Source organism: Mangifera indica, chromosome 12 (assembly GCF_011075055.1).
Source record: "Mangifera indica cultivar Alphonso chromosome 12, CATAS_Mindica_2.1, whole genome shotgun sequence".
NCBI lineage: Eukaryota > Viridiplantae > Streptophyta > Magnoliopsida > Sapindales > Anacardiaceae > Mangifera > Mangifera indica.
Window position 1 is genome coordinate 1,206,955 of NC_058148.1, and position 14,483 is coordinate 1,221,437.

The following is a 14,483-nucleotide window of genomic DNA, read 5'->3' on the forward strand; positions in this document are numbered from 1 at the left end:
TTTTCATCATCGCTACTGTCATTAATAATAGCAGCGATTTTCTCAATTCATAGTGTAAATTAAGATTCATAACACTAAAGTGAAACTAAACTTGTTCACTCTAATTAGAGATATTCAATCCATTAAATAAGATAACAAAAGAAGCATGCGAATGAAAGTGAAACGGGTACAAATACTGTCAAATAAAACTAAAATACTCAACATTAATGCTTTGAGTTATAAAATTTATCACTTAAATTTAGATTTAAAATATAATGTAAAGTATATCAAAGTTCTCCTTTAGGTGATACTAAAATATACAAACATAAATAATAATTGGTAACCACATATGCAATATTTAGATCAATTTGTTATCTTTGGATATCCAACGTAAAACTAATAGAATATACTAATTATCACAATCATGTTTGTCAATTATGAAAACAGTTTATTAATTTTTAGGCTAATCTCGAAGTGTCTCATAATGAAAACTTCAGTTTACCTATAAACAAATATAATTACAGACTCTTAATGTCATCTTTAAATGTAAAACTTCGTGGGTAAATTAAAATAATAACAATAAATTATAATTTACAATTTATTTACATTAAAATTTGTCTACTTTCATGACTGACAAACCATTCATAAATATAAATTTTAAAATATAATAAGTTTCAATTCAATAGAAATATTTACAATTTGAAATTTATTTACATTAAGATTTGTCCACTTTAATTACTAACAAATTATCCATAATATAAATTTCAAATTATAATAAATTTCAAATCACTACAAATATATATAATTTGAAATTTATTTATATTAAGATTTGGTTACTTTGTTGACTAACAAAAATTCCATAGTATAAATTTCAAATTATAATATATCTTAAATCATTAGAAATATTTACAATTTGAAATTTATTTGTACTAAAATTTGGGCACTTTCGTAACTAACAAATCATTCATAACATAAATGTCAAATTATAATAAAATTCTAGTAATTTTAATTAATTCTTTCATATTTGCTGCAGTTAATAGTTTATATGTCATTGTTAGAAAAAAAAAATTATACATATAAAATCCATAATGAAAATAAAAACTTCAAGAATTAATAACAATAACCATTAGAAAGTTAGAATTCAAAACTACAAAATAGCCTGCAACATTTCTCATTTTTTTCTTTAATGCAACAACTTGACCATGTGACTGCTCTTTTAGTATTGTACATATGACTAAGAAAATAATCTTATGACCACGACTCAAAAATTGTATTTGGCTATACATACATTTGTGAAGTATGACAAACATTATATACATTATTCAGAAAAGAAAATACAAAGAATATGTCATATTTGTCCATGCCATAGTAAGACCCATTCTTTGCATTTACACACAAATCATTTGATATTATTTGTTTATGAACCGTTGATCATTGTTAGCACAAAATCGTCATACTGTTCAATAACATATGTTAAAGAGTATAATTTTGAAAGACTAGGTAGGAACTCAAAATCATCACCTTGTGAAAGAGTTACCTTGCATTTGTGTGTGAAAGTGATTTTTGAGTAATCTTCTTGATTGTAGTAACACCTATGTTTATTAAAGAACTACCGTTAAAAGGGCTACCAACACTTGGTTACAATAGTAGAGAAATGTTTATGAAATTACAATGCTTAACTATTTGTTAAAAATGAAATATATACAAGTCGACCGACATGGAAAATATAAGATAATCTTTAAGCACTTGATTTGTTTACTTCCAAAGCTTCACTTGTCGTTTTTCATGGCTTTTAAAGGAGTTTCTTTGAAAGATCTTTAGAAAAAGTTATGTTGAAACATCTTGTCTTTCATGGCAAGACAAGATTTATAGGCCTAAGTTACAACAAAGCATGATGACAAAAGAAACAACAATACAGTTTATTATCCATTTGTTTCAAGTAAATAGGCATAAGAATGTCAAGGCAAATTATCCGCCAAAGTACATATAAACTTCACATAACATTAACTAAACACCTAGCCTGAATAACAAAGGAATCAGCTACTTTTTTTATCCAATCAAATAACAAATTCATATCATTCAAAGGAATTATACATGAAAGAATCGAGGCGGTAGATCAACATGTTAGCCATATAGAACACAACTATCAAACAGATAACCCATCTGGCACGCCAACGTTTCAAGTGCTTAACTTACACTTGCTTCCAACTTATCACTTCTCAATCCCTGAGTCTCCAAAGAACAATATAGTTGAAGTCATCAGGACTGCAGTCCATCTGCAGTGGTCTAGCAAGTTCAATAATTATGATCATTACCATATGGGGTTTACTTTCCAGTCTTCGCACGCTTCAATCCTGCACTGTTAAAGGGTGACATGCTTGGGCTCATACTCGGGCTCATGCTGGGGCTTTCTTCTCTTAGAGTGCCATTTAGCATTGCTAATTCCCTTAATTGTTGCTTCTTATAATGATCCAAGGATTCATCCTGCATTAAAAAATGAGTTTGAACAAGGTCATGGTCCAACAGACAAAGCAACAAAGATAACATATGAATGCATTCTTGTTCATACCACTGGCTTCAGAAGATTTTCTAATACTGCCACTGCATGATCCAAGCGAGCATTTATTATATCCTCTGGAAATTCAGCCTCCACTAACACGTGCAGTGGCTCATTTAGATGCTCATAACCAGGTTTATCTTTTAGTTTATCTTCCTAAAAAGGTTAAGTCAGGAATTATCAAGCAAATTCAAGATGGTTAAAACATGCACCCAAAGAAACCATGTATATGAAAAATTAGACATGTCACTTCACACTTCAAACCAAAATGAGATGAAAAGTTATTACTAACAACACAGATTCATTTTCTGATACAAACATTGATAGAACCATGTCCCAAAAACTAGTTATTTAGATTGAAGAATCCCAAGTGATATAAACCCCACATAAAGGCTCATACGTTCCAATGTGAGATTCAAGTTTCATACCTTGCACTTGGGATCCTAAAATATCACCACGCTCTATAGCCTAGGCATCCACACAGGCTAGCTCTGTACCAGCTCCCTGCTAGCCCTAGACGAACATTGCAATGTCAATGCCACGACCCATGCCACATGATTACAACTAAAAGACATGATAGCTTTGATACCAAATAATACAAACTTTGAGAGGATCACAACCCAAAAACTAATTGTTCTAATTGGAATGTCTAAAGTCACATAAATCCCACACCAAAAACTTATACTTTTCGATGTGGGGTCTATGTCTCATACCTTGTACTTAGGATCCTAAGTAATCCAATGCATAGAGCTTATCAGCACCTTGATTGAATGTCATGGTACTCCATTCATGACCAAAAAGAAAAATTTAGTCATAAGATGAGCAACATCAATATTATTAAGCTACACATGACAGCACCTGACCAGATTTCTTTCCTGATTGCTAAGACTTAAATACCAATCTTCAGACCTTACCTAACAGCTTAGGCTTTTAGGTCAAGCTATGAGAGCAAGAAGTTTCAACTGCTAACCCCCATGTTTCTAATGTGCCCTTAACTAATTACTTAAGCTTTATCCCCACACTTCAAATGGAAAAGGCACTATCTTTATCCTGATTGCTTAAATCAGAACAATCACTGGTCCAAATCAACATTTTTTTTATTAAAATTGTCGCCTCTAATAAATGATATCCGGAAAATAGTGAAACAAGAATAAATAATATTCCACTTTATCCAGAAATTAGACAATGCAATTAATATGCAAGCAGAAATAACTTCAATATGAAACATTAATTATACACACAGATATAATCAATTAGCACGAAACAGCTTTATAGCACAAAATTTTCATATTATCATGTTGTATGAGTTAAACTTCGTCTCTTCCATAGTTGTTAAAGGCGAAAAGCACCAAAAGGCGATGTGGAGTTTTATTGCCCAGGCAAAAACGTCGATTTTTTACCAAAGGCAATTAAAAAATCCTATTAAAATTTTTATATTTCCATTAAATTTAAAAAAATATGTTACTACATCAACAGTAAAAATATTGACCGACAACTTCTCAGATCAAACCAATAGTTAGTTATCATGCCTAGACCTATTTGACAATCGTCTATAAGGGATCAATAAACCTATCTGATGACCTTAAATCTTTTCAACAATTTCTTTGGTAGCCTTAGAACTTGTCGACAACCTCTTTACTACTTTAGAACTCACCATTAACCTCTTGACAACCTTAGAACTTGTTAGTGATCTTCTCAACAATCTTAAATCTCACTGTCAACCTCAAAAATTGTCTATAATCCTTATATCTAACTGAAAATTTCCCAAAACCTGCCAAAAAGCCAGAAACTGTGCTGAAAACTGTCCAAAATTTGCTAGTAATTCTCAGATCTAGTCGTAGCTATCCTAGGTGATAATAAAGTGTGCTTTTTCGGTGTCTAAAGCTTCTCCCAAGGTGTCGAAAAAGCATTAAAGGCGATCACCTTTGAACCATTATTCACCCTAATCGTACTCAAGGTGATGTGGCCATCACCTTGAGTAAAGCGTGGCCTAAGCATGCTTGAGGCACGCCTTTGACAACTATGGTCTCAGCTTAAACACGTTGCAAACTAACTTCTAAGTTACTTATATGCATATTCACCAAATTACAATTTGAAAACTGAAAATCATTTTCTGATGAGTCATACCTTTATAGAGTCCTTTACAGAGCCCCGACCTCTTATGAAGACCCTACATTCTGTCATCGCTTCAACTCTTTTCAGAGAGTTCCCACGTGGCCCCAAAATTCGGCCAACAAAATTATACTGCTATGATTCTACGTTAGAAGCTATGATTTGAATAGGAACAAAACAAAAATCAAATAGCACTTCATATTGATATACACATCTTAACTTACATTTGGATATTTGTCAACAGGAACATCAAGTCTAACAACTCTCTTCACAATAGGTGTGGTAGGAATTCCTGGCACTCCTGTCCAGCCCACTGGAGGATTTTGAAAAGAGGCCATTCTTTGGAGATGCCCATTTTCCTGTAATCATTAAGAAAAATAAATCTTTATTTTTGATAAAAAATAATAATTTTTTTCCATTTTACTGAAGCTTTAATTAACAACAGTAAAGCAAGGAAAACAGGAAAAACTTTACACAAAAGAAAGCAATTTAGTATATTAATATCAAAATCTGGTAATACTGAACAAATCGGCAATATAAAACAATCCAATAACCCATATTCAAGACCAAAATCCTCTCCAAGACCTATCTACACCAAATCCAATCAAGAAGTATCTTATTGGACTAGGTGTAGATAGATATAAGCAAGAGATGGCTACCCAGTAGTTCTTACAATCCACCACTTGCCCAATAGAAAGACAACAACCAAGCAATCCAAAACCTTTTTAAAAAGTTGAAGCTGATCTAACATGAGAATAGAAAACAAGAGAAATTCCCTACCAACATAATTTTTTTTTTAATATAACTTTTTCAGGAAAATTAGTTTTTGATGCCCACCAGCATCCACCTAAAGGCAATATGTTTGTCAAAATACAACGAGACTTAAGATCATGGCAAATCCAAGATGGTGCATAAGCCATTCAAAAACAATATATCAAGAAAATACCTCCATGAACTATCCCCTCCTACCACTTTACACAGCTCTGTTAACGCTTAACTTGCAGAGGGTTTTTAATTTTTTTTCTCTTTTTGTACTTTTCTTTAAATTAAATAATAAAAATCTACATGGATGTTCACCAATGTTAGCACAAAAGCTTTCACAAAGAAAATCACAAATTATTTGATAATCTTCTTCTTTAGTCACCTGCTGGAGATCCTACCCTTATCTTATCATGTGTTAGGATTGGGACACTTGTTCCCAATCCAATGACGCATTTCTTTTATAAATATATGTTTGAGTTTTAAAAGAAGAGAAGAAAAATATTAGGGTTTGGGTTTGATGGCAGCCCTTTGGCTGATTTAGGGAGGTCTCCGGCGCCTCTAATGGCCGGAAAATGGGAGATCTCCGGCGTCTCGAATGGCCGGAAAATGGGAGGTCCCGAACTCCTCGAATTGTTCGGTTTATCTTGTAATGGTTTTAGTAATGAAATATTTTAGTTTATTATGTTTTTTGTGTTTTGATTTTGTGTTTGGGTTGAATAAGTGTTGGGTTCCTAACAAATGGTATCAGAGCGCGTTCGATCTAACGGAGAAGATAGATGATGGTCGGAAAAGTGATGAGTCACCGGAAAATGTTCATGGAGGAGGCTGACTTGAAGAAAAATCATCACAGAGAGAAATGAGTTTGAAAGCGCAAAATGAGAAGAAGAGGAAAACGAAAATAGAAGAAGCAGAAGAAAATGAAACGCCGACGGAAGCGGAAAAGATAAAAAAAAAAAAAAAACAAAAGACAGAAGGAAGAAACAAGAACGAAGGAGAAGAAAGAAGAAAAGAAAAAGACAAGGAGAAGGAAAGAAGAAGGAAAGAGAAAGGAGAGAGAAATAAAAAAATAAAGAAATAGAAAAAAGGTGGAGGCAGTGGGTAGGTTTATTGGGAAGAGAAAAGGAAGAGAATTGGGCGTTGGAAAGAAGAAAAGAAAAGTAAAGAAGCAGGGGAGAGAGAAAAAAAATTTTTTTTTTAAAAAAAAGAAACAGCTGGGAAACTGCTTTGGATAGGAAGAAACAACTGAAAAAAAAAAAAACATAAACTTATCTTGAGTACAAGATGATTTTGAAGGGGAGGGAAATGTTAGGATTGGGACACTTGTTCCCAATCCAATGACGCATTTCTTTTATAAATATATGTTTGAGTTTTAAAAGAAGAGAAGAAAAATATTAGGGTTTGGGTTTGATGGCAGCCCTTTGGCTGATTTAGGGAGGTCTCCGGCGCCTCTAATGGCCGGAAAATGGGAGATCTCCGGCGCCTCTAATGGCCGGAAAATGGGAGATCTCCGGCGTCTCGAATGGCCGGAAAATGGGAGGTCCCGAACTCCTCGAATTGTTCGGTTTATCTTGTAATGGTTTTAGTAATGAAATATTTTAGTTTATTATGTTTTTTGTGTTTTGATTTTGTGTTTGGGTTGAATAAGTGTTGGGTTCCTAACATCATGCTTTTTGAGTACTCACCTCCCAAGTTTACATTTCATGAAGAAAAATCATTCACCAAATTATCTTCTTTCTCCCAACCTTAAGTGAGTTCAGGCATTTGAACCACATTAGAGGTATGAGCATAAATGAATTGTCTTACATATGGACACAACCAGGGATCTGACTCAGCTTAAGTACAATTACAGTAGATTATACAGTGGCCTTCAATAAACACGGCATGTTCAAAAAGCCAACTTTTATTTGCAGTTGAAAACATTGAAAAAGAAGCTTGTTAGAGATTGATTTGTGAAAATACACATAAATGTTTTAATAATTTTGTACCTTTACTACATTAGAACTAGTCAATGAACCAATCAACACTAGTTAACAAACAAACATTAATGTACCCCTTCTAAAATAGAAAATTTTCAGCACATCTAAAAGATTAGTATATCCTCATTCAGTTTCAGAGCTATAAATATATGGCCCAAGCTTCAAAGAATTAAAAAATAAAAATAAATTTAAAGAAATTCAAACAAATTATAAAATAAAATCCACGGCAAGCATTAAAAATCAGTACCTTCCTTACCTCTGTTTGCATCACAGACACTCCCTCCAACTCCATTGGTCTTCCATTTGGCTGACCTAATGACCTAAATGGACTATCAAGCTCAAACCTTTCATGATCAACAAAACTTGGATTGTAACCTGTTAACCGTCTGATTTCTGCAGTGACACAAGACAATGAATAAAGTATTTATTAAATATTACCAGAACTAGTGAATTATTGTGGAAATCAGAATCAATAGACAATAGGTACCAACTCCCATCAAAAAAGATACCAAATATAATCAACTCAAAGTGCATATACAACTGTTGCCCAGTGTTAGAAATAATCAGAAGGTATCAACAAATCAGGTCTCAACTTCAGTGAGACAATAACGGCTAGACAATGTATCCAAAGGTTTTGGCAGAGACATTACTGGCATCACTACAAGATCATTCTACAATTCAGTTTCTTTACAACAGAACAAAAATTATAAAATGGAAAATCATAAAACAGCCACTTCACAACACATTTAACAGCACCAAGAATCAAAATGACATAAAAGAGCATATAAAATGATACAGCCAAAAGAAAATTCCAGTTCAAGAACTTCTAACCTAGAATTTGAAACAAGTGTGAAACTAATATATTTTAGAATCAAATGCATTTGGCTCAGTGGTCTTCCACTGATGTGCAAAAGCCTTTGACTCTGTGTGTACTGCACATATACCATTAAAATTTGTAAAGCTGTTTCTCAAGGCACAGGAAGCAGAACCCTGTAATATCAACAAAAGTAACAGGAATACTACAACAAAGAATAGATTGAAGATTCAAACCTTGATTCAGAAGTCTGGTGCATTGCGGCAAAACTTGCATAAATGGAACTAATTTTTGCCTCTCTGCCAATAATTCACCCAAATATCTGTCATCATCAACAAATCAAAATCATATTGGTTACAACCCTAAATAACAGTAACACTAGGAATATTTTTTTCTCATACGATTCAAATTTAGAGCATAACAAGAATATCTTGTTCAACATTATCTTAAAAATAGAACATTAGCAATCTATCAGTTAGTGGATACTATGATCAAAGTTTTATCATGGAATCATATACAAGCAAATACATATGAAATGATCAAAGTAAAATTCTGCTACCAAAGGCCCCTAATTCAATCTAAAGATCATGCAAGAAAGAAAGAAAGAAATGGAAAAAGAGGCTAAAACAAAGTTTCCTTTCTAGGATTCTTTTAATTTAACAATACCACTCCTTGTTCTTTCCAAAACGTTAGGTACACAGTACTGATATCTTTAGTAACAGATTAAGTTAATAATTCAATCTAGCAGCCAAATAAAAAAGAAAAGGAGAAAAAGAAGAAGAAGACAATAATACAAGCACATCACTACTAATATATAATACTGCAATTGGTTCCTAAGCAGAATCAGGAAAAAATGATTGAAAGAAAATAGGATTATGAAAGCAGTAAAACTGGTATGTAAGTAAACTCCACTAAGTGCAACACAACTATTGGTCAGTTTTTCATTCTCTTAAATCATGTTCAACTGCCCAGCTTTCACAACAATGAACTTAAAATAACAGCAGACATGAATATTAAACTTTAAAAGTTCCCGGGACACAGCTTTCTACAAGGGACAATTTCTGTGAAAAGAAGGGACTTATACTCTAATTCTCAAGTGCAACATTAGCAACAATTGAAGCCAAGATGAAAGAAGTATAAGCACCTTCAACCAGTATAAAACCATAAGCAAATTCTAAACAAATATAAGAAGTAGGCAGCCCATGCTCGTCTATATCACACATCTATGCTTGATCTTGAATTCTCCCAAAAGATAACAATCACTCTCCTATGAGAACATAGATGCAAAAATAACATTTGCTTTAATCCGAGATTCACAATTTCAACCTCCATTAACAATCACCAGTACAAAACAACTATTGATCCATCTTCCTCTAAAGTCCAGGACCTCAGTCACATTGTTCAATTAATCTGAGATACCACTAATCATACTACACAATCAAAACTCTCACCCCAACAATCAAACCACCAAAACAAAGCAAACCCAGAAGAAAAAAACAACACGAGATTCAAAACCTTAAACTTGAAGCAATCATACAACTCAAATGGAATAAAAAAACCAACCTATCACGATCTAAAGGCAGAGAAGAAGAGGATCTATGAGGAGAAGCATGGACTCCAGAAGGAGGGTACTGGAAGTAACTTCCAGGAGTGATTCTCTCTCCCATAGAAGATGGCTGTTCCAAGTCAAACAAAAATCACATATCAAAAACAATAAACACAACAATAAGAGCAAATACCAGATAAGAAAACATGAAAAAGAAGAAGAAAAGGACTTGCTAGGGGGATGAAAAGACAGAGAAGGGGAAGTAGATGCAAAGTGGTGATGGTAGAAGATGAGTTACTGTGAGAGTCTTGCCTCTGTGGTTTCTCCCCTTCTCCCAATTTTTTTTTTTTTAATTTAATTTAAGCGTTGGGGGAGATGGGGCTGTAATATGCGGTGAGATACAAATGCCCTACTAATTGAGGGTTTTTTTAAACCAAATAAATCATGGATAATAGATGGGTTATACAACGATACGTTATTATTTATGTATATAATATTATTATTTAATAAATAATAATTAAATTATAATTTTTTAAAATATAAAATAAACACATAAAATAAATATGAAATACATATATAATAAACATGTAAAGAAAACGACAAAATAAATATGAAAAACAAATGATACGTATAATTACTTATTAAAAAAAAATTTTAAATATTATTTTATATATACTTATTTTAACAAAGTATATAATTTGATTTGGTTTGAAAATTATATAAACGGTAATATAAACTAAAACTATTTTTTTAAAATTTATCAATTTAAATCAAACTATTTGTAAAGCTAATCAAATCGTAATGTTTTAGCAGTTTAATTTGATTTTATAATTCAAATCAAATTGTGCACATTTCTAATGACATGATTGAAAATTTAAAACGAGATTAGCCGTATTGATAGTTGGATTGGTCAAACTCATTCACTTGGTTTTATAACTCTAGGTAAATCTAGTTCGTTAATTAAAATAATGAAATAGGTTTTAGTTATGACTACGTTAGATTTGCCACATGTTTTAGATGAAATATGATTTGTCACCTATTCTCTATCAGATTGGTCAATCTAATACAAGTGTTGAAACACTTATTAGAATTAGGATAGGAGTATATAACATTTTCCTGTCTAGTGTTGGCCTAAAAATATTTTTCCACCTTTAGTTGACTTAAATAAGTTCTTCTACTCAAAATCAAACTCTTTAAAAAAAAAAACTAACGACATTAGGGTAAAATAGTAATTTTATCATATATTAATTTTCAAAAAACTATTTTTTTATCATATCCAAACATTTTAAACATAACAATTTAACTTTTAAAAAAGTTTAAAAACTCACAAATTAATCTCTAAAATTTTTTGAAACTCTTATATATTTTGAAACTACTAAATGACCCTAATAGTTGTAATATGAAATTTACACCCATAATTTTAGGTATTATGCTCTACTCTTTAGGGGTGTAATTGCATTTTTGAAACTATTAAGGGTAGACAATATTTCAAAATTTTACAAAAGACGCCAAAATTTTTCAAATTTTCATAACTCCCTAAAAATTTTCAAAAGTTATAGTTTACGTCCGGATATACAATTTTACGATCAAGACACTCATATTTATAGGAAGAGAGGAATAAAGAGCAAGGTAAAAATTTTTAGAAGTTTCTTATATAATTTAGATATGTAAACGATTATTTTTAATTTTTATTATTTTAGGGTTATATGATAATTTTGAAAAATAAAATAATAATTTTACTTCTTAATATTATTGTTTCATTAACAATTGTTATTTTGGGTGAGAAAGTATTACTTATGTTAACTAGAAATAGAAAAGTGCTTTAAAACTGAACATTGGGTGGAAAAATGTAAATTACTCTTACGATAATTTCTTTATTAATGAATACGTAAAAATAAGATAATATTAACTGTAATAAACGGATGATTTTCTATATCCCAAAATTATTATAAATAAATGTTTTTCTATAAAGATCTTCCCATCTAATGTTTAGTTCATTATCAAACTTCTATCTACTAAATTTCAAAAATTCAAATACTTATCTATCAATTGTTATTATTAAAAAAATATATTAGTTTTAAAAGTATAATTTTCATTTAACCAATAATGTTAAAAAATAAATATTTTAGGGTTATATGATAATTTTAAAAAATAAAATAGTAATTTCACTTATTAATATTGATGTTTCATTAACAGTTTATTTTTGGGTGGGAAAGTGTTATTTACCTTTATTTTGGGTGAGAAAGTGTTACTATGTTAACTAGAGGTGGAAAAGGGTTTAAGACTAAACATAGGGTGGAAAAATTAAAATTACTCTTAGGATAATTTCAATATTAATGAATGCCTAAAAATAAGATAATATTAACTCTAACAAATGGTTGATTTTCTGCATCCCAAAATTATTATAGACAAATGTTTTTCCAAAGGTCAAAAGCTTATTCCCACCTAAGGTTTAATTCATTGTCAAACTCCTACTCACTAAATTTTAAAAATTTAAATACTTATTTGTCAATTGTTACAATTAAAAAAAAATTGTTAGTTTTAAAGTAATAATTTCATTTGACCAATAATATTAAAAAAATAAAATTTTATCTCATTTTTTCATTTTAATTTTAAAAACTAACAATTTCTCTCAACTTAGTTTTGAAATTTTACTTTTTCCCCCTTAGGGTTTCAATTTATTTTCTTCCTTCTCTGACTGACAGCCTATCTTCTTTATTGTTGACGATGTTGGCCAAAAACAAATCACCCTATCCTCTCTCCAATATAAAGATGGGTTTTAGCCTTGGGGTAAAAAATAATGTCCCTCAACCCGCCTATCCACTCCTTTTCATGTGAAGACAAACAACACATAACAAAAAGCAGGCTTGGGCAATCTTCGGATGCCCTTCATTTTTGAACGATGAAGAGGATTGGGTGATGTTCAAACAACATCTCATCTTCCGCCTTTGTTGTCCACCCTTCGTCTTTAGCCTTCATCATCTATGTCACAGTTTTCGACCTTCATCATCCACGACAGAAAAGATAAGTTGTCGGTCAGAGGAAAGTTACTGGAGATGGAAGGAAACAAAATGAAACCCTAGGGGAGAAAAGGTAAGTTCAAAACTAAGGAAAAATTGTTAATTTTTAAAATTAAGTAGGGAAATGAAAGAAAATTTTATTTTTTTTAATATTATTGTTTAAATAACAATTATACCCTTAAAACTAAAGAATTTTCTAACAATAACAATTGACAAATGAGTACTTAGATTTTTAAAACTTAACGATTGAAAGTTTAATGATAGACTAAACCTTAGGCGAGAATAAGTTTTTTGGCCTTTTTCTAAATGCACGATTAATTTCAACATTGTTTTGTAGCTTTATGCACATTAATGATAGGAATGGATTTTATTTGCTCTAGTTTATATTGAACGAATCAAGTTCAAACCTAAAAATTAATCTTGCTTCCACAAATGAGTTGGATTCAGATTGTCTGAAATTAAATCTAAAATTCAATAATTTTTTACTCAGATTTAAATCTAAATTAGTTGATCTTGAGTCAACCTTCAACTTAGTCTTGTTCTCAATTTAAACTAGATTTAGTTGTAATTAATGTTGTTGATGTTGTTATTATAATTATTATTATAAGTAAATTCATTCTTAAATATTGCAAATTTATACTAAATATTTAATTGAAATTACCAATAATGTTAGTTGTTATTGCATCAATCAATATTCATTAATTGGTCAATTATATTATAATCACATTTAATATAACATATGATTTCCATTAATATTTTATTTCTCCGTTTAGATACACCATTATGTTGTTAAGTACTAGAATGATTGAGTTGAGATACTATCCCATTTTTTTTTAGGTATTGTTTGAATTCAAAATTGAGGTATTTATCCCCTTAGTCACTTTGAAGGATTTTAATTTGTTTTCCAAATTATTTTTCTACTTCATTCTTGAATTTTTTGAATTTATCAAAGAATTCGATTTGTGTTTTATCAAAAACACATAGTTATATCCACTGAAGTCATTAGTAAATATGACAGAGTAGGTTTCCCTATATCTGTTATGCATTGTCATGGGCCAATACACATCTTGTGTATGATCCCTAATAGTTCAGTTGTGCTTTTACTATGTCAAATGAAGGTTGTTTTGGTCATCTTACCTAATAGATATGATTTGCATTCATCATATGATTGAAAGTCAAATGATTGCATGACTCTTTGTTTAAAAAGTCTTGATATATGTTTCAGTTTTATGTGACCTAGCTTGTAATGCCACAGATATGTGGTATTTACATAATTCGATTTTAGTCATTTGTTATTTTGTACATTGAAAATTTCATTATCATGTTTCAGAATATATAAAATACTATGCAATTAAGTTGTTCTATAGAGAATATTATTTAGGCTAATGGTTATAATACCACTAGCAATTGAAAATCAATTTCATTTTTTGTCTAAAACATACACAGAAACTAAGTTTCTAGAAACAGAAGGAACATAATTACAATGTTTTAATTTTAAAACTAGCTAGTAGGTAACCTAAGATATTAAACACCTATAACTAATGTAGCAACAAGTGTTCTATTTCCAATATGTAAGTCAACCTCTCATTTGATGAGCAATCTACTCTGTTGTAATCCCTACGTTTCAGAATAAATATGAGAATCATATCCTATGTCTACAACTCAAGATAAATAAGGAAAATAGTTTATCTCATTGACAAACATACCTGAAGTAGAG

The 14,483-nt window shown here is 30.8% G+C and overlaps 1 protein-coding gene across 6 annotated transcripts; it reads right to left on the reverse strand.

The window, feature by feature from the left end:
- Positions 1-1,874: 1,874 nt before the first annotated feature.
- LOC123193403 (KH domain-containing protein At1g09660/At1g09670-like) lies at positions 1,875-10,172 on the reverse strand. 6 transcript variants are annotated; one of them, XM_044606382.1, is made up of 8 exons: positions 10,045-10,172; positions 9,764-9,876; positions 8,437-8,522; positions 7,643-7,779; positions 4,873-5,007; positions 4,664-4,780; positions 2,549-2,692; positions 1,875-2,463 (listed from the first exon to the last, which is right to left on the reverse strand). In XM_044606382.1, the coding sequence occupies exons 2-8, from the start codon at positions 9,865-9,867 to the stop codon at positions 2,305-2,307; spliced, it is 882 nt and encodes a 293-aa protein (XP_044462317.1). In that variant the 5' UTR covers positions 9,868-9,876; positions 10,045-10,172; the 3' UTR covers positions 1,875-2,304. The 6 variants fall into 6 exon arrangements, with proteins under 6 accessions (XP_044462317.1, XP_044462312.1, XP_044462314.1 ...); XM_044606377.1 differs by having other exon boundaries at positions 7,634-7,779; XM_044606379.1 differs by having other exon boundaries at positions 7,634-7,779; positions 10,059-10,159.
- Between the last annotated feature and the right edge of the window lie 4,311 nt (positions 10,173-14,483).